The 21,609-nt window shown below is 39.2% G+C and overlaps 1 protein-coding gene and 1 long non-coding RNA gene across 2 annotated transcripts; both read right to left on the reverse strand.

The window, feature by feature from the left end:
- Positions 1-6,038: 6,038 nt before the first annotated feature.
- Positions 6,039-7,129, reverse strand: LOC149620724 (uncharacterized). The gene is made up of 3 exons (XR_016375576.1): positions 6,499-7,129; positions 6,323-6,421; positions 6,039-6,218 (listed from the first exon to the last, which is right to left on the reverse strand). It is a non-coding gene; the product is annotated as an uncharacterized LOC149620724 (long non-coding RNA).
- A 3,395-nt stretch (positions 7,130-10,524) lies between these two features.
- On the reverse strand, positions 10,525-11,640 carry LOC149620725 (uncharacterized). The gene is made up of 2 exons (XM_089855955.1): positions 10,919-11,640; positions 10,525-10,826 (listed from the first exon to the last, which is right to left on the reverse strand). Exons 1-2 carry the CDS (start codon positions 11,277-11,279, stop codon positions 10,648-10,650), a joined length of 540 nt encoding a protein of 179 aa, XP_089712081.1. The 5' UTR covers positions 11,280-11,640; the 3' UTR covers positions 10,525-10,647.
- Between the last annotated feature and the right edge of the window lie 9,969 nt (positions 11,641-21,609).

Consider the following 21,609-nt stretch of genomic DNA (forward strand, 5'->3'; position numbering starts at 1 on the left):
AGCGTTAAAAGTTATAATGTTTCCACAATACCAGAGGATTATTTCATTTCTAAGCTTCCGTGGCGCAAAAGTTAGCGCGTTCAGCTGTTAATCAATAGGTTCGTGGTTCGAGCCCACGCGGGAGCGGTGTTGTGACGTCTCAGATGTTACCACAATACCTGATGACAATTAATTTCTAAGCTTCCGTGGTACATTATTTAGCGTGTTCGACTGTTATCCGAAAGGTTGGTGGTTCGAGCACACCCGGGAGCGGTGTTGTGAGGTCTCAGATGTAACTTAATAAGTCAAAGTTTTTGCACAATACCTCACGACCATTTAATTTTTGGGCTTCCGTGGAGCAATGGTTAGCGCGTTCAGCTGTTAATAAAAAGGTTGGTGGTTCGAGCCCACCCGGTAGCGGTGTTGTGAGGTCTCAGATGTAGCGTTAAAAGTCATAATGTTTCCACTATACCAGAGGATTATTTCGTTTCTAAGCTTCCGAGGCGAAAAGGTTAGCGCGTTCAGCTGTTAATCAAAAGGTTGGTGGTTCGAGCCCACCCGGGAGAAGTGTTGAGAGGTCTAAGATGTAGCGTAAAATGTCATAATTTTTCCACAATACCTGACGACCATTTAATTTTTGGGCTTCCGTGGCGCAATGGTTAGCGCGTTAAGCTGTTAAAAAGGTTGGTGGTTTGAGCCCACCCGGTAGCGATGTTGTGAGGTCTCAGATGTAGCGTCAAAAGTCATAATTTTTCCACAATACCAGAGGATTATTTCATTTCTAAGCTTCCGTGGCTCAATGGTTAGCACGTTCGGCTGTTAACCGAAAGGTTGGTGGTTCAAGCCCGCCCGGAAGCGGTGTTGTGATGTCTCAGATATAACCACAATACCTGATGACAATTAATTTCTTAGCTTCCGTAGTACATTGGTTAGCGTGTTCGACTGTTAACCGAAAGGTTGGTGGTTCGAGCACACCCGGGAGCGGTGTTGTGAGGTCTCAGATGTAACTTAATAAGTCAAAGTTTTTCCACAATATCTGACGACCATTTAATTTTTGGGTTTCCGTGGAGCAATGGTTAGCGCGTTCAGCTGTTAATAAAAAGGTTGGTGGTTCGAGCCCACCCGGTAGCGGTGTTGTGAGGTCTCAGATGTAGCGTTAAATGTCATAATGTTTCCACAATACCAGAGGATTGTATCATTTCTAAGCTTCCGTGGTGCAAAGTTTAGCGCGTTCAGCTGTTAATCAATAGGCTCGTGGTTCGAGCCCATCCGGGAGCGGTGTTGTGCGGTCTCAGATGTAACCACAATACCTGATGAAAATTAATTTCTAAGCTTCCGTGGCACATTGGTTAGCGTGTTCGACTGTTAACCGAAAGGTTGGTGGTTTGAGCCCACCCGGTAGCGGTGTTGTGAAGTCTCACATGTAACGTTAAAAGTTATAATGTTTCCACAATACCAGAGGATTATTTCATTTCTAAGCTTCCGTGGCGCAAACGTTAGCGCGTTCAGCTGTTAATCAATAGGTTCGTGGTTCGAGCCCACGCGGGAGCGGTGTTGTGACGTCTCAGATGTAACCACAATACCTGATGACAATTAATTTCTAAGCTTCCGTGGTACATTAGTTAGCGTGTTCGACTGTTATCCGAAAGGTTGGTGGTTCGAGCACACCCGGGAGCGGTGTTGTGAGGTCTCAGATGTAACTTAATAAGTCAAAGTTTTTGCACAATACCTCACGACCATTTAATTTTTGGGCTTCTGTGGAGCAATGGTTAGCGCGTTCAGCTGTTAATAAAAAGGTTGGTGGTTCGAGCCCACCCGGTAGCGGTGTTGTGAGGTCTCAGATGTAGCGTTAAAAGTCATAATGTTTCCACAATACCAGAGGATTATTTCGTTTCTAAGCTTCCGAGGCGAAAAGGTTAGCGCGTTCAGCTGTTAATCAAAAGGTTGGTGGTTCGAGCCCACCCGGGAGAGGTGTTGAGAGGTCTAAGATGTAGCGTAAAATGTCATAAGTTTTCCACAATACCTGACGACCATTTAATTTTTGGGCTTCCGTGGCGCAATGGTTAGCGCGTTAAGCTTTTAAAAAGGTTGGTGGTTTGAGCCCACCCGGTAGCGGTGTTGTGAGGTCTCAGATGTAGCGTCAAAAGTCATAATTTTTCCACAATACCAGAGGATTATTTCACTTCTAAGCTTCCGTGGCTCAATGGTTAGCACGTTCGGCTGTTAACAGAAAGGTTGGTGGTTCAAGCCCACCCGGGAGCGGTGTTGTGAGGTCTCAGATGTAACTTAATAAGTCAAAGTTTTTCCACAATACCTCACGACCATTTAATTTTTGGGCTTCCGTGGAGCAATGGTTAGCGCGTTCAGCTGTTAATAAAAAGGTTGGTGGTTCGAGCCCACCCGGTAGCGGTGTTGTGAGGTCTCAGATGTAGCGTTAAATGTCATAATGTTTCCACAATACCAGAGGATTGTTTCATTTCTAAGCTTCCGTGGTGCAAAGTTTAGCGCGTTCAGCTGTTAATCAATAGGCTCGTGGTTCGAGCCCATCCGGGAGCGGTGTTGTGCGGTCTCAGATGTAACCACAATACCTGATGAAAATTAATTTCTAAGCTTCCGTGGCACATTGGTTAGCGTGTTCGACTGTTAACCGAAAGGTTGGTGGTTTGAGCCCACCCGGTAGCGGTGTTGTGAAGTCTCACATGTAGCGTTAAAAGTTATAATGTTTCCACAATACCAGAGGATTATTTCATTTCTAAGCTTCCGTGGCGCAAACGTTAGCGCGTTCAGCTGTTAATCAATAGGTTCGTGGTTCGAGCCCACGCGGGAGCGGTGTTGTGACGTCTCAGATGTAACCACAATACCTGATGACAATTAATTTCTAAGCTTCCGTGGTACATTAGTTAGCGTGTTCGACTGTTATCCGAAAGGTTGGTGGTTCGAGCACACCCGGGAGCGGTGTTGTGAGGTCTCAGATGTAACTTAATAAGTCAAAGTTTTTGCACAATACCTCACGACCATTTAATTTTTGGGCTTCTGTGGAGCAATGGTTAGCGCGTTCAGCTGTTAATAAAAAGGTTGGTGGTTCGAGCCCACCCGGTAGCGGTGTTGTGAGGTCTCAGATGTAGCGTTAAAAGTCATAATGTTTCCACAATACCAGAGGATTATTTCGTTTCTAAGCTTCCGAGGCGAAAAGGTTAGCGCGTTCAGCTGTTAATCAAAAGGTTGGTGGTTCGAGCCCACCCGGGAGAGGTGTTGAGAGGTCTAAGATGTAGCGTAAAATGTCATAAGTTTTCCACAATACCTGACGACCATTTAATTTTTGGGCTTCCGTGGCGCAATGGTTAGCGCGTTAAGCTTTTAAAAAGGTTGGTGGTTTGAGCCCACCCGGTAGCGGTGTTGTGAGGTCTCAGATGTAGCGTCAAAAGTCATAATTTTTCCACAATACCAGAGGATTATTTCACTTCTAAGCTTCCGTGGCTCAATGGTTAGCACGTTCGGCTGTTAACAGAAAGGTTGGTGGTTCAAGCCCACCCGGGAGCGGTGTTGTGAGGTCTCAGATGTAACTTAATAAGTCAAAGTTTTTCCACAATACCTCACGACCATTTAATTTTTGGGCTTCCGTGGAGCAATGGTTAGCGCGTTCAGCTGTTAATAAAAAGGTTGGTGGTTCGAGCCCACCCGGTAGCGGTGTTGTGAGGTCTCAGATGTAGCGTTAAAAGTCATAATGTTTCCATAATACCAGAGGATTATTTCATTTCTAAGCTTCCGTGGCGAAAAGGTTAGCGCCTTCAGCTGTTAATCAATTGGTTCGTGGTTCGAGCCCACCCGGGAGCGGTGTTGTGAGGTGTATGATGTAGCGTAAAATGTCATAATTTTTCCACAATACCTGACGAACACTTAATTTTTGGGCTTCCGTGGCGCAATGGTTAGCGCGTTCAGCTGTTAATAAAAAGGTTGGTGGTTCGAGCCCACCCGGTAGCGGTGCTGTGAGGTCTCAGATGTAGCGTTAAATGTCATAATGTTTCCACAATACCAGAGGATTATTTCATTTCTAAGCTTCCGTGGAGCAAAGTTTAGCGCGTTCAGCTGTTAATCAAAAGGCTCGTGGTTCGAGCCCACCCGGGAGCGGTGTTGTGCGGTCTCAGATGTAACCACAATACCTGATGAAAAATTAATTTCTAAGCTTCCGTGGCACATTGGATAGCGTGTTCGACTGTTAACCGAAAGGTTGGTGGTTTGAGCCCACCCGGTAGCGGTGTTGTGAAGTCTCACATGTAGCGTTAAAAGTTATAATGTTTCCACAATACCAGAGGATTATTTCATTTCTAAGCTTCCGTGGCGCAAACGTTAGCGCGTTCAGCTGTTAATCAATAGGTTCGTGGTTCGAGCCCACGCGGGAGCGGTGTTGTGAGGTCTCAGATGTAACCACAATACCTGATGACAATCAATTTCTAAGCTTCCGTGGTACATTAGTTAGCGTGTTCGACTGTTATCCGAAAGGTTGGTGGTTCGAGCACACCCGGGAGCGGTGTTGTGAGGTCTCAGATGTAACTTAATAAGTCAAAGTTTTTCCACAATACCTCACGACCATTTAATTTTTGGGCTTCCGTGGAGCAATGGTTAGCGCGTTCAGCTGTTAATAAAAAGGCTGGTGGTTCGAGCCCACCCGGTAGCGGTGTTGTGAGGTCTGAGATGTAACCACAATACCTGATGACAATTAATTTCTAAGCTTCCGTGGTACATTAGTTAGCGTGTTCGACTGTTATCCGAAAGGTTGGTGGTTCGAGCACACCCGGGAGCGGTGTTGTGAGGTCTCAGATGTAACTTAATAAGTCAAAGTTTTTCCACAATACCTCACGACCATTTAATTTTTGGGCTTCCGTGGAGCAATGGTTAGCGTGTTCAGCTGTTAATAAAAAGGCTGGTGGTTCGAGCCCACCCGGTAGCGGTGTTGTGAGGTCTCAGATGTAGCGTTAAAAGTCATAATGTTTCCACAATACCAGAGGATTATTTCGTTTCTAAGCTTCCGTGGCGAAAAGGTTAGCGCGTTCAGCTGTTAATCAAAAGGTTGGTGGTTCGAGCCCACCCGGGAGAGGTGTTGAGAGGTCTAAGATGTAGCGTAAAATGTCATAATTTTTCCACAATACCTGACGACCATTTAATTTTTGGGCTTCCGTGGCGCAATGGTTAGCGCGTTAAGCTGTTAAAAAGGTTGGTGGTTTGAGCCCACCCGGTAGCGGTGTTGTGAGGTCTCAGATGTAGCGTCAAAAGTCATAATTTTTCCACAATAGCAGAGGATTATTTCACTTCTAAGCTTCCGTGGCTCAATGGTTAGCACGTTCGGCTGTTAACCGAAAGGTTGGTGGTTCAAGCCCACCCGGGAGCGGTGTTGTGATGTCTCAGATATAACCACAATACCTGATGACTATTAATTTCTAAGCTTCCGTAGTACATTGGTTAGCGTGTTCGACTGTTAACCGAAAGGTTGGTGGTTCGAGCACACCCGGGAGCGGTGTTGTGAGGTCTCAGATGTAACTTAATAAGTCAAAGTTTTTCCACAATACCTCACGACCATTAAATTTTTGGGCTTCCGTGGCGCAATGGTTAGCGCGTTCAGCTGTTAATAAAAAGGTTGGTGGTTCGAGCCCACCCGGTAAAGGTGTTGTGAGGTCTCAGATGTAGCGTCAAAAGTCATAATTTTTCCACAATACCAGAGGATTATTTCGTTTCTAAGCTTCCGTGGCGAAAAGGTTAGCGCGTTCAGCTGTTAATCAAAAGGTTGGTGGTTCGAGCCCACCCAGGAGAGGTGTTGAGAGGTCTAAGATGTAGCGTAAAATGTCATAATTTTTCCACAATACCTGACGACCAAATAGATAAATAAATTATTAACACTGACATAAACGAATTATTTACACTGACATAAACGAATTATTTACACTGACATAAATGAATTATTTACACTGACATAAATGAATCATTTATACTGAAAATAATGAACAAACATGTATACTGACATAAATAAATCATGTCATAAATGAATGAATGGAGTCATTTAGCTACTGTTGTCTAATATTAATAATATCTATTAAAAATTGTCAATTTATTTATAAATTAGCGTTAACAATTTTGTCCACGTAGCAAATTTCCACACATCTCAAAGCAAAAAAAAATTCTGTTAGGGTTAATTTAACCCGACGGCACTAGATGCTCCGCTAACCTTGGCAAAATAAACTGTTTTTCTGCAAATCAATAATTTTACAACATTAGGAACATTGGTTTTTTTAAACTGAGATATGGACAGTGACTGGACACGCAAATAATTTATTTATAATTAAATTTTTACCTAATAACAAATGTTGGGCATTAAATACCGATTTCAACATTCCATTATTCGTTGTTCAGAAAACTATGCTAACGCTAACGCAGAATTTTCTCCACCAAACTGATGGAAGTATTTTGTTGAAATAAAAGAAAAATACTAGCAGCATTCTAGGAAATTATTTACTATTTTTGACTTACTCACAATAGTCTATTTGGTTAGAAACCATAGTTCGTTGGTTGGCTCACGTTAAGTGGCTTCATACCAAACTGAACTTCATCCATCAAGTGTTACATTCATACAATCACAATTAAAAAACTTGTTAAAAGCGTGTCAATTAAAGCACTTTGAGCTAAAATTATAATAAATGAGGACTATTAGTTAACAAAATAAGGTCTGCAGTCATTACTTATTATTTCATTAAAAAATCGCCGTTAAAGGCAGTGCTATTTCTTGTGTTTAATAGTTTACAATGTAAACAAAGATGTTACGTTGGTTGTTCTGTAGTAAGCGTGGCCTTTCAAAAAGCATTACCTAATTAATTATTTCAATTATTTGGGTAGAAATGTAATTTTTTAATTAATACAATGGAGATATGAAAATAGCCGTAACGGATAAAAGCAGATGTGTACTAAAGAACACGACTACATGGTTTTTTCTACCCTGATTTGAGCACATTAGATAACGGTATCCTGAATTAACTAGCACTACTGTTACCTATGTTGACGAAATAAACAAAGCATAAAATCATAGCATAATTACGACTTCGAAGTTAGGAACAGAGGATATCCTAGCACGGTGCTACGGAGTCTACGGAGATTGTTTTGACCAAGGCTTAGTGAAATGAAATAGATTAATTTACAATAATTTACAAATTTAATGATAATTTTTACCTTAAGCGTTTTATATTTAAATAATATTAAGTTTTAGCAACTAAAAATACTAAAATTAGACCAAATTACTTTCCTAAAGCTTCACAAAGTTCTTAAACGCTATTTAAGGCGACGATTTAGACTCTAGTATTTTGATGGCGTCGCCGACTTAAGCTATCGCCGTTTCAACGTCACGGCGGCTGCGCGGCATTATTAAAGCCGTCTTATCCCGCTCTCTATAGGCCATTTCATCTAAAAAGCATTATGAAGAAACTCTCAAATAATTATGAGGCAACTAAACGTTAAAATACGCCAATTTTGGTCGCGCTGATATTTTCTAGTAAATTAGTGTATCCATGATATAAAATCGCAAATCGAATTATGTTCTAAATGTTATCAAAATTAATACTTAAACTTAATTATTTTCCATGAAAATCGCTTAGCGGAATGAGAAATGTTCTACCTTTCATTTAAGACCGTTCCCAAAACTAACAAACGTATAGTTTTCCTATCATCGGAGTAACCGGACGGTTCTTTTCAAAAAATTTCCCATGTTATTTCTATGGGAAAAATTCCTGTTTTTCATAAAAAGGTGTGAAAAATTTTATGGAAATGAAAACCACCCTTAGCAACTTTATTCTTTATAAAAAAACTAATGGATGGATCTTTTTGAAATTTTAACCACACATTAAGGGCCCAAATTGTAGTTCTGGGGTATATTTTCAAAACAGTAAACGAAATACAAAAAAAGTTACATCCAATCAAAAAACCACCCTTATACATTAAGGGCAGTATGAAGTCTTATCTAAGAGAGCTACCGCTCTCTCAGAATACTACTTTTGGGTCGGTAATAAGTAGGTTATACTCACTGACAATACGATCTAATGTTTTCATTATCGTTTTTAACGAACAACGTTTTCACAACTAAATAAGAACTAGCTAGCATCAAGTCCTAAGTTGTTTGTATAGTTTGATCGTTTTTTCTAAGTGGACTTCAAGTTTGCAGAAAAAACCACTATTTTTTGGTTGGTAATTAGCTTGTTTATAGTTGTCAAAAAGTTATCAATAAAGTATTAAGTTCGTTTTAAGTTTTTGCACTTTAGGTAGTTTGGTACATAATATTTGGTAGATTTTTTTTATAACGGACAACTTGTTAACAACTAAACAAATACTACTTTTGGGTCGGTAATAAGTAGGTTATACTAACTTACAATATAATCTAATGTTTTCAATATCGTTTTTAACGAACAACGTTTTCACAACTAAATAAGAACTAGCTAGCATCAAGTCCTAAGTTGTTTGTATAGTTTGATCGTTTTTTCTAAGTGGACTTCAAGTTTGCACAAAAAACCACTATTTTTTGGTTGGTAATTAGCCTGTTTATAGTTGTCAAAAAGTTATCAATAAATTATTAAGTTCGTTTTAAGTTTTTGCACTCTAGGTAGTTTGGTACATAATATTTGGTAGATGTTTTTTATAACGGACAACCTGGTAACAACTAAACAAATACTATTTTTGGGTCGGTAATAAGTAGTAATGGTTTTAAAGAATGTATCGCATCCAGGCATTAGCGACGTAGTTCCAATATTTAAAATAGATGGCGTGGCGCAATAGCTAAATGTATGCGCCTTGGAGATATGACACAAAAGGTTATGGAGCAATATAGTGACAGTATATTTATCCATGGTTTTTTGTACGGGAAATACAGTCAAGGTTAAAAACGAAAAATAAATCTTAGCTACCCCGCGGTGGTCAGGTGTTCTATAAGGGTTTCTTAGAAAATACCCCCCCCCTTTAAGCTAGCTCTGTACCAAGAGGAGAGTCTATCACATTCAAAGCTATACTATATAGAAATAAATAGAAAAGGGTGTCAGCAAGCACGCTTCTTCCGTGTCCCCCGTGTCCCCTCTTGTTTTTTTTTACTTCCTCGTGCACACGCTCCGTTACAATTACAACTTATTATGGTATTATTATCTTGAAACATTATTTTGGCAATGTGAAAAGACGCAATTCATGCCCTTCCTTAGATATTTTGGTGTTTTTGAGTTGTAAGTATTTAATTTTTTAAATACTTCTATAACAAATAAAAACATGCCATTATTACCACTCATAGAAGGAAATTTGCCCTATCTATATCTATTGATAAGATAAAATTAAATTAATTAGTTTAGGATTTAATAAATTCTAAACATACTGCTTTTTAAAGTTTCGAGCTATTGCTTTCGTCGCCAAATCTATCAAAATAACGAATTGAAAATCCTCCTTTTACTTGAAACGGGTAGTGGAATAGTTTGGCGAGAATATGTAATTATTTCGAACTTCTTGAATTAGGAACGACAGAAATTAAACTCAAAGATTGAAGACATGTATTGAAAATTTCTTAATTTGAATTTTCTCCATGAATTATGAACACATTATCATATTAATATAATATGTTCTGTATATCGAAGTATTCTTCCATTTAGGAAATAGTTATTTTTTTTAGAAAATTTTAATTAGAGATTTGGTGACGAAACAATTGTCGTTCATTTATGCCTGTATTCTACAACGCTGACAAGTCACACCAAGTTCAATGAGAGTATAGGATGTTTGTTCAGCCTATTTCTTCCAGATGGCGCCGAAAACGGAAAGAGGGGGTGGGTGGGTGTGTTTCTCTTCTTTTCCTCCCAAAAAGTAGTTCATCACTCCCACACCTCAAATGCCACGCCGGGGGTCCCCATGTCTAAAGAGAAGTTCAGCCAAATAAATCGAGGGGAATATTTATTATGTTTGCTGAAGTGTATCTTTGGTATTATTGAAATAGTAAATGAAACGGACTCAAGCTATCTTATAATGCTGTAGTTCACGCTGTGGATTCTCTACAAGAACACGTCAGTTCCGGAGATTTTTGAAATCGGCTAGACTAGTTATAAGGAAGATATAATTTAGGCCAAATTAACCCCTTAACCATTAATGCTAAGGGTTATGTAATTATATTTTTAAAATAGTTCAATTAGCCCCTAGCTCTTCCGTAAATAAACACCTTATATTCAGTACAGTAATGAGCAGTCAACAAGATGGTTTATTTACAAATACATGAATGTACATATTATCAAATATAAAAATAATTCAGGGTTTTGGAGACGTTTTCCTGTCCAATATTTGAAAATATACTAAAATTCATGATCTAGTTTGATATGTTAAGCTTTCCTTTAACAGGAGTTTCAACCGAAATCTCACTATTTTCTTGGATTCTTTCTTTCTTATTGCTCGCTTTCATTTGAGCGTCGATAATATACTGAGGATCCTTGCATCTCTTTCCCAATGGAACCTAGGGTTCAATTAATTCCGGAAGAATGCAATCTTTGAAAAACGCTTCTAGAGCTGGGACCATAACACTATTCCAAATTTCTTTGTCACGACGAACTTTTTTGTAAAACAATGGACTTTCGTTGTCTACGAAAACTATGAAATAGCATGTATCTTTTTGGCAAATGTTCAGTTGTCCCTGTATTTGATAATAGTAGCTGTGGGTGTTTTTAGTTGCAATTCTCCATTTTCCAATTTCAAACAAAAGCTTGAAGTTGATTGCGCATGTTCTGCCAGTGATTCCCCGTTTCGTTTGGCTGAACGAATGCATTTCACTTCCACTAAGGCGTTTTCTTTTTCAATAACTCCTATACATTTAAGAACTCAAATTAATTTAGTCATTTGATGGATATAAAAATAAAATATAAATATGAAATAAGATTAAATTTTTATGTCTCACCATCTGGACTAGCACCTAAAAATCCGTGAGTCAAGTCTATGTAAAATCCACTTTCTCTAATCGCAAGGCCTGTTATTTCAGTAAATTTGTTCTTTGCTACGTTTTCGTTTTCTTGGCCATAACGCATATCTGTAGTTGAAATGTGGTCGCGATAAACAACAGATCGAACCATAGTATGGCAAGATGTCATTGAGCGCCTCCTAATGACCTCCCCAAACCTGGACGCCGCGAGTCGGTGGTGGCGGTGGCTAGCGTAGAAAGGATTTCCGTGTTGTCCCCTTGAAAGTCGTTCTATGTTATCGCGCTCAGCTGCTGAAACCTGTAACGACCAATATTTTTGAGTTGTGTTATCGGTAGTCATCTGAAAATGAAACTGAATATTATTTGCCTGAATATTTTGTAGCTTCTCTCGTGCCGCGATATTGAACTCCGCTTCTGTCTTTGTCGGAGCATCCGCAGTTGGTCCATAATCAGTCTCGACAATTGGGAGAAGCTTAGGTTTCGGAACAGGTCTCTTTGAGAAAAGGCGCTTTGGCTCTGGCTGTTTTTCAGTGGCTCTGCCTCTACCTTTTTTTCGATGTTCTTCCGCTTTCTGCCTTTTTGACTCCTTTTTGCAATGTCTTTTAAAAAACGTACTACATGTGCAGTGAACACGAAATATAGGAGACGTTGATTCTAAGGCCTAAGCTAGCATGAAAAACCCGCTATTTTTTGAATTGGGATTTGCCTGGTCACGTGATGCGCGTAACCAAGGTAACTAGGTGCGCGTGTACGAATGTAACATCGGAGAGGCCGAAACCTGAGCTCTAAGAACGGACAGTCGAAGACTCCCTCACCCCTATACGTCGTTTGCCAGGCAAATTCCAAGGGGGCTTCCATTGCGTTTTAGTTAAGGTTTCCCACAGTTCGGTTCAAATCGGTTTTGGACTAAAACTGAAACTGAACTGAAACTTTTCAGTTAAGATTTTCAAGAACTGAAACTGAACTGAAACTTTTCAGTTAAGATTTTCAAGAACTGAAACTGAACTGAAACTTTTCAGTTAAGATTTTCAAGAACTGAAACTGAACTGAAACTTTTCAGTTAAGATTTTCAAGAACTGAAACTGAACTGAAATTATCAGTTCGGTTCAGCCAGGAAACCGAACTGATCAGTTCAGCTTCAGTTATAACTGAACTGAACCGAAAACCCCTTCAGAGTCTATCAAGAAGAAAAATACGGTGTCAGAGGCCCAAAAGTAACTATTAACCGCTAACATTTTCTACTAGTACTAAGTATTTTGGAATCGTGAAGTGCCATACCTTGGGAGTCATGTTTATTTCACTAACTACTAATTATTAACATTGAACAATTTAACTTTGGACTAATTAACTAATTATGATACCCTTTTTAGTTACAAATTATTGGTATTCTTTTAGCCTGTGTCTCTCTGCAGAGGGTTCAAGCTAATCACGGGACTTAAATTAATAGCTTATTTCTATGCATAATTAAATATACGCGACATAAATGATGAAATATACGCGACACTAATAAGGTAACTTTACGCGACACATCCCCCAAAATATCATACAGCATGCAATACTAAATGATGCCAGTTTTCGATTGTTCTACTAATGTTTGTGGGAACGTATTGATATCGTTTCTCGCGATAGATCGAAAGAGTACTTAACTATCTCTTCAGTCCAGTTTTTATCAGTTCAGTTTGTGAAATAAACCGAACCGAACTGAAAACTGATCAGTTTGGAGATTTGCAAACTGAAACTGAACTGAAGCAATCAAATTAGTTTAGTCCCTAAACTGAAACCGAAAACAACTGAACTGAACCGAAAACTGAACTGTTTGAACTGAACTGTGGGAAACCTTAGTTTTAGTAGTTTTTGCTACCACGTTCTAGCGTCGAAGAAAAGCGTAAAATTCGGTATTTTTGTCTCTTTAAACGTCGGTGTTTAAAGCCATCTAGCGTTCAATAGCAGGAAGTTCAAACCCATCGTCTGAAATCCTTTGCTGCGGTGAATCCGGTGATTTGAACATATTTTTTAATTCTCATTGGTAATTAGTAAGTTTTGAAAAATAAAAATGGCGAGTTCGGGTAGAACATGTTCCGTTCTTGGCTGTAAAAGTTGTGATAGGGATTTAAGGGAGTGGAGATCGCAGGTTTGCAAACTTCATTCGGTACCTGACAAAGGGTTAACTCTGTGTCATAAAGAATGTTGTTGTCCGCGGCCATTTTTAAAATACGGAATAAAATCAAAGTACAGAATTCGCTCACTTGATTGCGCTTACCAAAAACTACTAACATTTAAAAAATGGGAGGTAACCTCGTACATCGCGTATATCACATGGTATATCCTCTTAGGTCAGTGTCTGTCGGCGCGGTGGAAATTAAGCCTTGGCTAAGAAGTTGGCTATTCGATGGTTTCTAGTTTTCTACAAAACATTTAAACGATCGTCATTAATGTTTTGTTGTGATATGTGTGAGTGAGAAGTCCGTGGTTAAATTAAAACGGTTTGGACAAATTTATTCCTAGTATCTTTAATATAAGGATTCTATCGTGTTTCCACGTCCACCATAGTCGCCATTTTTATTAACGACAAAGATCCCAGCCAACGGAAGTTTTGTTGTATGTCCATCAACAGGCTAATCCTTTCTATGCGCAACGACAAAATCTTGTTGTTCGCGATTTTTACCATTAGCTCAATGGCCAGTTCCGTACTTCCCCCAAAGGGAGGTAACTATGAACTCCTGCTAACATCTATATATATTCAATCCAAAAATGGCATGAAAACCTGTATTACGTTTAACATACGAATATGGTGCTTTTTGAAAAAAGTCTAACAAAGAGGTATACGATGTGACATATTCCCAGAAAACGGAAGTTTTGTTGTATGTCCATCAACAGGCTAATCCTTTCTATGCGCAACGACAAAATCTTGTTGTTCGCGATTTTTACCATTAGCTCAATGGCCAGTTCCGTACTTCCCCCGAAGGGAGGTAACTATGAGCTCCTGCTAACATCTATTTATATTCAATCCAAAAATGGCATGAAAACCTGTATTACGTTTAACATACGAATATGGTGCTTTTTGAAAAAAGTCTAACAAAGAGTTATACGATGTGACATATTTATAGACACATGGGTCAATCAGAAAACTAGCCTCTTTGAAGATAATTCTAGAAAGTAACATTTCTGCTTAAAGTAATGTTTGTTAACATTCAAAATCGAATATCGCTGTTTAGAAATTAATTGAATAAGTAATAGATTTAATTTTAGAAGTAGGAATGGAGAACGGTTAGTATTTACTTCAGTCCGACTCATTGCCCAGTATAGAGCTCCTCCCTCAAACACGTAACGAAAATTTTAAATTATCTCATTGGCTCACTTAAATTACGTTTTGATGACTTTGCTGACGGGGACGGCAAAAATACGTAATTCCTGTATATCTCTTTCGCCATTACCCGCCTCTTCTTTCATACTCCCCTCACCGTCCCGAGGAAGGGGGTCCGGGACTTTGACGCGCGCCCAGATTACTCTGTTCTCCATTCCTACTTCTAAAATTAAACCTATCCCCGATTGAATCAAATCCAAAAACGTTAACCCACAAAAAACTGTTATCACGATATTTGTATAGTAAATAAAATGTTTCCCAAATACATTTGCAGTTGAGTTTATATAAATTCATAAAGAAAGCTTTACTTACAACATGATATATGACTCTGTAGTTTTTTTCAATATTGACATCCATTACAATCTGCTAGCGTTTAGCGTCGGCACTCCTTACATTTTTTCCTCTTAGCTAGTCGCTAATATTATTAAATTTTGAGAGTCTCAAAAGTTAATAACACGCATTGGTGGACATTTCTTAGTGTAAGTGAGACCACATATTTCGCTAACGCTATGGGAAATAGACCATATGTTTGAAATGTTTTTATTAGCTCGCGTGTGTTGTTAACGGTCCTATTATCGTGCAGGGTGCGACGTTTGAGAGTCACCCATTACAAAAGTTTCCCGCCGTGTGTATTTAATGAGTATACCGAAGAAAGACCGGATTCTGTTTAAGCACAGTAGAGAGATTAGTTGACGACTCGATGTTACACTCTGTAAATGAAATAGCATGCTTATTTTTATTCCGTGAACGCTCGCGAGAAAAGATTAATTTTCTCATCAACGTGCAAATACACCGTACATAGATAGATATGTTCTGCAAAGGTTTCTACGGGGGCAGTGTAGTAATTTAAAGCGGAGCCTCCGAGATGATCTACGCCCGTGCGTGTCGATTTTTACGTGGGAAAAAAAGCAGTTTCATAGAGGAAATAAATCACCTTATATGTGTACTGGATGGCGCTTTTATTATCGTTGCGACCGGGGTCTTCCATAAATTATCGCTGATATTTTAGGGGAAAGAGAAAGGATTCACCCTTAAATTAACGTAATTGTTTTAGGGGCTATTTACATTTTATTGAATCTATTGGTTAGATTGTGTGAACACAAAATTAATTATGAGATTTTAACATTGTTTTTTTTTAAGTAAAACAAAACTTCTTGAAATTGCTAATTCACAGTTTTTAGCCTCATCGTAGTATACGATAGGCTCTTAGTTTGACCCGAGCCGTCATCCGTAGTAGTAGTAGTGGTAGTGGCCGGGGTTGTCGCTTCGTTATCGTCAGATTTTAACTTAAAAGGGCTCGGTTTGAGATTTAATTTTAATTAAAATTTTTTCAGGTCAGACCCGGGAATCGAACCCGGGTCTCTGGTGTAGTAGACAAACATTCTACCACTGAACCATCGAGACTTGATAGAAATCCCGACTTTTTTATCGTTTCTTTTTATCTCTAAAATATTGGGGTGATGTGGGGTGGGGTGCCCCTTAATCTGTGGGGTCGGATACTTTTGAATTTTTATCTGTGGGGTCGGATACCTATGAATTTGTATGTTTGGGGTTTTTATATTTATTTTCTTTTTATTTATATGCTAATTAAATAGATAACGATTTTCCCCGTTTCCTACCGCGCTCCTCATGTGTTTCGTTCTCGTTCGGTAGCTATCGTCATCTATGTTATGTTTGACTGGAACGTTTTGACGGTTAATTCAAATGTGGGTTTAGATAGAGCTAACATAGTGTTAAATGAGCGTTATGCGTTTGATCATTTTAGCATTGCTAAAGGTAATTCGAGGGCAGGACCGTCGCCAGGGTCAAAGTTTAGGTAGGGCCACGGTAGGGCACATATTCGGACGAAGGCACCTAATTATCGATGCGTGTGCCAAGTCTTAACGCAAGATTTTTAACTCAATAGTCTGGTTCAAGATGATGCATATTAGAAAATAACTTAAAAGTTCCTACTGTGAAGAACAGGACGCATCATTTTGCCTCAGATTGTTCAATTAAAATCGTGCTATAAGCATTGGTATACTCATCGGGAATTGGGGGATTAGTATTAAAATCCTGTATATACAAGAAATTAAAAAACTTTGTAATATTTATTAAAAATTAAGCGAGAGAAGAGACAATGTCAACGAGGTCTTAAAACAAATTAATACAAGGGTTTAACTATAAATTAAATTACGCAAGTCATAACAATAACATGTAAAAGAAGAAAATAAATTGAATTGTGCATTTCCGACTACCACTTGAAAATTCAAAGCCGTCAGCTTTCACCATGACCGTCAATGTGACGATGCAAGTTATCGCGCAATTTTAAAAAAAAAATGGTTCTTTTCCTAAAAAAGTGTCTATGTTACTGTGTTAAGCACAGTCTGTTAGAAAAGTCTTTGCCCGTTGATTTTTTTTCCGAAAATTTTGAATAATTCAAAAACCGTTGATCACAGAGAATTGATATTTGACAATAAGATAAATAATTTAGTTTTCCATCAAATGAGACCAAATTTGAAGTCGTAGGTCGAAGCACGTGCTAAAAAAAGCGAATTATTCGAAAATCTGAAAAGGTTCAACTTTTTAAATAATAGTTTTTGAAAAATATAAATGGGATTTTCGTTATCAGGGGGGTCAATTTATATTCAGAAAGTGTCTTCAATTTCCTTGTATCTTTAATATTTCGCAAGATATTTCAATTTGTTTAAATTTATAAAATTGAGAACCCTCTAAGTTCCACAAAAAGTGAAAATGAAAACCGTTTACCCAAATATCTAGAACACCCCATATAGGGTATTTCTACCTATCTTTTTGTTGATATGACGAATTAGTAAGTTCCAGCTAACTTTAACTTTTCATTATGTTTAAATGGATACATAAATGTTCTAATTTTAAGAATTTAGTCTTTCACTTCAATATTACCTGGCCGTTGTAAATGTCACAAGGAATTTTTTTAAATGTAAAGACTACTTTCCCATTGGTTTAGTAGCAGGGCCTGAAATAAGGTAAAATTATTATATAACGTGTATCCAGTAACCCCTCCTTTGACTGGAAAATATATAGAACCCTGTCCTCCGGAGTGTCCAAAAAAGTGTCGAAACCTAATAGTCAAGCTATCTCAACTTCGGAAATATTTATGGGTCAAAATGTGAAGTGACCTTAATTTTTTAAAAAAAAATATGGGGCATTTTCAAATTTAATTGGACAATGTCCTGTGTCCTGTGCTTATTCCTGGCCCTGTTTAGTAGTGTTTACCTGTTTGGATTAAATCTCGTATTCTAAGCTGCTGTTTATGACCGAGCTTCACGATATTTTGACTTCACCATGAATAATCAGAACGGTTGGTCTTCTCAAGCCAAATATAACCCATAAGGTGAAGGTTCATAAGTAGCTGAGATCTTATATTTGAAAAGTTAGTTTGTATTTTAGTTTATTTAGTCTTTATGCACAGTCACGGTTAGTTACCCAATTTGACCACTGACAATAGAGGATGACTTCACATGTGGATTAGCTGAGGCTGGGTCTACGAATGTCTAGTTATTCACTCCCTTAGGAACGTAGTATTATAGACCCGCAACATATTAGTTTTATGAATAAACCCTGTTTAAGCATTATTATTTTGAATTTGAGAATTGTCAAACACCTGGTTTAAGTCAACTTATACACCCGAACAACGCCGCGTAGCTGACTAGTTTGAAATCCTTACACACCACACCAACTTCTTCATAGAAATAATGTTTAAATTTACGATTGCTGTGACGTTCAATTTCTGAATGTCTTGTATGGGTCATGAGTAAAAACAGTAATGTCAAATGATCATTGGTACGAAATTTCGGGCTTTTCTATTGCCAGGCCTATCGTAACATTGTTAGTCCGACAGTAGTTACCACAAATACAAGTGGATTTTTAGTTCCGAGTCTTAAATTTACTTCGAAACGGTATACGGACTAAATACCCTTAAGACCGAAACCCCAGGTCATAATCCTCACTATTAAAAAAAAATAAAACACCCCTCCTTAGACAAAATCCCCGGTCGTTTTCCCGCATTCTCAAGGCAAAATCCTCTGGTCCGTTTTGCCTATCCTAGAAGAAAGTAAACCCCCATTCTCTAGGCAAAATCCCGGGTCATTTTCCCTCATCCTAGAAGAACGCAAAGCCCCCATTCTCAAGGCAAAATCCCCGGTCATTTTCCCTCATCCTAGAAGAACGCAAAGCCCCCCCCCATTCTCAAGGCAAAATCCCCCGGTCATTTTCCCTCATCCTAGAAGAACGCAAAGCCCCCATTCTCAAGGCAAAATCCCCGGTCATTTTCCCTCATCCTAGAAGAACGCAAAGCCCCCCCCCCATTCTCGAGGCAAAATCTCCCGGTCATTTTCCCTCTTCCTAGAAGAAAGTAAAGGCCCCCCCCATTCTCAAGGCAAAATCCCCCGGTCATTTTCCCTCATCCTAGAGTAAAGTAACTCCCCCCATTCTCAAGGCATAATCCCCCGGTCATTTTCCCTCATCCTAGAAGAAAGTAAAGCCCTCCCCCCATTCTCAAGGCAAAATCCCCCGGTCATTTTCCCTCATCCTAGAAGAAAGTTAAGCCCTCCCCCCATTCTCAAGGCCAAATCCCCGGTCATTTTCCCTCATCCTAGAAGAACGCAAAGCACCCTCATTCTCAAGGCAAAATCCCCCGGTCATGTTCCCTCATCCTAGAAGAAAGTAAAGCCCTCCCCCATTCTCAATTCAAAATCACCCGGTCATTTTCCCTCATCCTAGAAGAACGCAAAGCCCCCCCCCCATTCTCAAGGCAAAATCCCCCGGTCATTTTCCCTCATCCTAGAAGAAAGTAAAGCCCTCCCCCCATTCTCAAGGCCAAATCCCCCTGTCATTTTCCCTCATCCTAGAAGAAAGTAAAGCCCCCATTCTCAAGGCAAAATCCCCGGTCATTTTCCCTCATCCTAGTAGAACGCAAAGCCCCCATTCTCAAGGCAAAATCCCCCGGTCATGTTCCCTCATCCTAGAAGAAAGTAAAGCCCTCCCCCTATTCTCAAGGCCAAATCCCCCTGTCATTTTCCCTCACCCTAGAAGAAAGTAAAGCCCTCCCCCATTCTCAAGGCCAAATCCCCGGTCATTTTCCCTCATCCTAGAAGAACGCAAAGCACCCCCATTCTCAAGGCAAAATCCCCCGGTCATGTTCCCTCATCCTAGAAGAAAGTAAAGCCCTCCCCCCATTCTCAAGGCAAAATCCCCCGGTCATTTTCCCTCATCCTAGAAGAACGCAAAGCCCCCCCCCCATTCTCAAGGCAAAATCCCCCGGTCATTTTCCCTCATCCTAGAAGAAAGTAAAGCCCTCCCCCCATTCTCAAGGCCAAATCCCCCTGTCATTTTCCCTCATCCTACAAGAAAGTAAAGCCCTCCCCCCATTCTCAAGGCCAAATCCCCGGTCATTTTCCCTCATCCTAGAAGAACGCAAAGCACCCCCATTCTCAAGGCAAAATCCCCCGGTCATTTTCCCTCATCCTAGAAGAAAGTAAAGCCCTCCCCCCATTCTCAAGGCAAAATCCCCCGGTCATTTTCCCTCATCCTAGAAGAAAGTAAAGCCTTCCCCCCATTCTCGACGCCAAATCCCCTGGTCATTATCCCTCATCCTAGAAGAAAGTAAAGCCCCCCATTCTCAAGGCAAAATCCCCCGGTCATTTTCCCGCGTCCTAGAAACACCTCACATGGATAGACTATTGGATTTCTAGCTTACGGTTTCAGTGTTACTTTTGCCAATTAATACTAAAAAAATTCCTTTTTATATAAAAAGATTTTATTATCATAAGTAATTATGTGTTGAACTCCTGAAGGTTTTGAAATATGTTGAGCGCCAATAATATTTATAAAACCTCATGGTCCTTCGGCGAAAACAGTAAATTAATAATACTCTGCTGCATGTTCCGATTCGAAAATAGCTCAATCCACAAAATTTTGAAAAATTCTCTTGCCCCCCGGTTTTTCTTATGAGGGGGCTCTATGACAAAAATTAGAAGCAGGGCTGCCATATTTATGGTGAATTCTCAGTGAATTAATTTCCCAAAATTTCCAAATTTCCTTGGTACGGTCAACTAGTTAGTAGTTACGGCCAACTCAATAAGCCGTTATAAGCGGAACATACATAACTCAACTCGCTCAGCACTGCGTGACCGGCGTGGCTCGTTCTCGTAACTTAAGTCGTAAGGGAATAAATTTGGTCAAGTTCCTTTTTAAAGGTTTGTAGTAAAAACTGGAATTCAAGAGTAAATCAAAATTAATGTTTATTAATTATTTTGGCCCTTTTCTGTTTTAGAGCATTTTATTAAAGCTAAACATGGATTTTAAATCTACCCCCCAACTTCCCCAACCCCAAGTGAAGTTGAAACCCAGAACAATATTTAAGCCAAGGCTTAATGCTGGCGAGTTAGAAAAAGAAAATTCTTGTTCAATTGTGTGAAATTTGCCCCTCAAGAAAAATTTGTTTTAAAAGAGAAGAGTCCAAATGCAGTTGCAAGTGGAAAACTTCTAAATATTGGCGATAATGCCAATGTAAAAAGAAAATTATGCCTGGAGGGTTCGGAAATTCCAAAAAATTCTGTGATAGATGAGGTACTAACTGTTTCTCCCATCAATAAATCAAAAATTTCCAAAAAGGTGTGATAAAGCCCTTAATCCCAAAAATGATTCAGTTAAAACACTTAAAAACTTTCCCAAAGGACCATGGACTAAGCAGCTAAGGACTCTGCCAATAACATTTAGTATCGAGACCATTTTTGAATATTTTAATCTTCATAAAGCAACAAAGCACTTAGAAGACGGGAATAGAATGGTGAAATCCAATAAAGTTGGACAGGTTTTTCTATGCAATGCACCATCGTCTAGTCCCAATGCTTTATATGTAAAGAGTGTTACTATCTCTTCCTATAGTTCAAAAGAATATATCGTTCAAGTAGAACTTAATAACAAAACTGGGGTAGTGATAAATGCGTACTGTCAGTGCCCTTGTGGAACTGGTGGAGTTTGCAAACACGTTAGTGCCTTATTGTTTTGTCTATGGGACTGTAAAGTTGATAAAAGTATATATGTTAGGGATGATAAAGCATGTACGGAAGGTCCCAGGCAATGGGGAATTATCAAAGCAAGATCTTCGAAACTAGTCACTAAAAATTTTTCCGATTTGAACTTTGTAAGACACAAATTAGTCAACCGTTTAACGGATAAACCAAAGCGACTCCAATCTTTCAATGTTAAAAGCTTTTCGTCATTGCCAAAAATGAATGAAACTGAAGTCTTGAATGATAACATCAAACTACGGGGAAGGTTG

This window comes from Phalangium opilio, unplaced genomic scaffold (assembly GCF_054372755.1).
Source record: "Phalangium opilio isolate 3A_F unplaced genomic scaffold, DU_Popi_V2 ptg000209l_1, whole genome shotgun sequence".
NCBI classification, from domain to species: domain Eukaryota; kingdom Metazoa; phylum Arthropoda; class Arachnida; order Opiliones; family Phalangiidae; genus Phalangium; species Phalangium opilio.

What these genes read in the sequence shown, in the direction of transcription:
- LOC149620725 (XM_089855955.1), bottom strand. Translation starts at nt 11,279, where the DNA reads ATGACTACCGATAACACAACTCAAAAATATTGGTCGTTACAGGTTTCA. An exon ending in TTTAGGTGCTAGTCCAGATG is followed by an intron (nt 10,827 to 10,918) that starts GTGAGACATAAA and finishes TTAAATGTATAG; the next exon opens with GAGTTATTGAAAAAGAAAAC.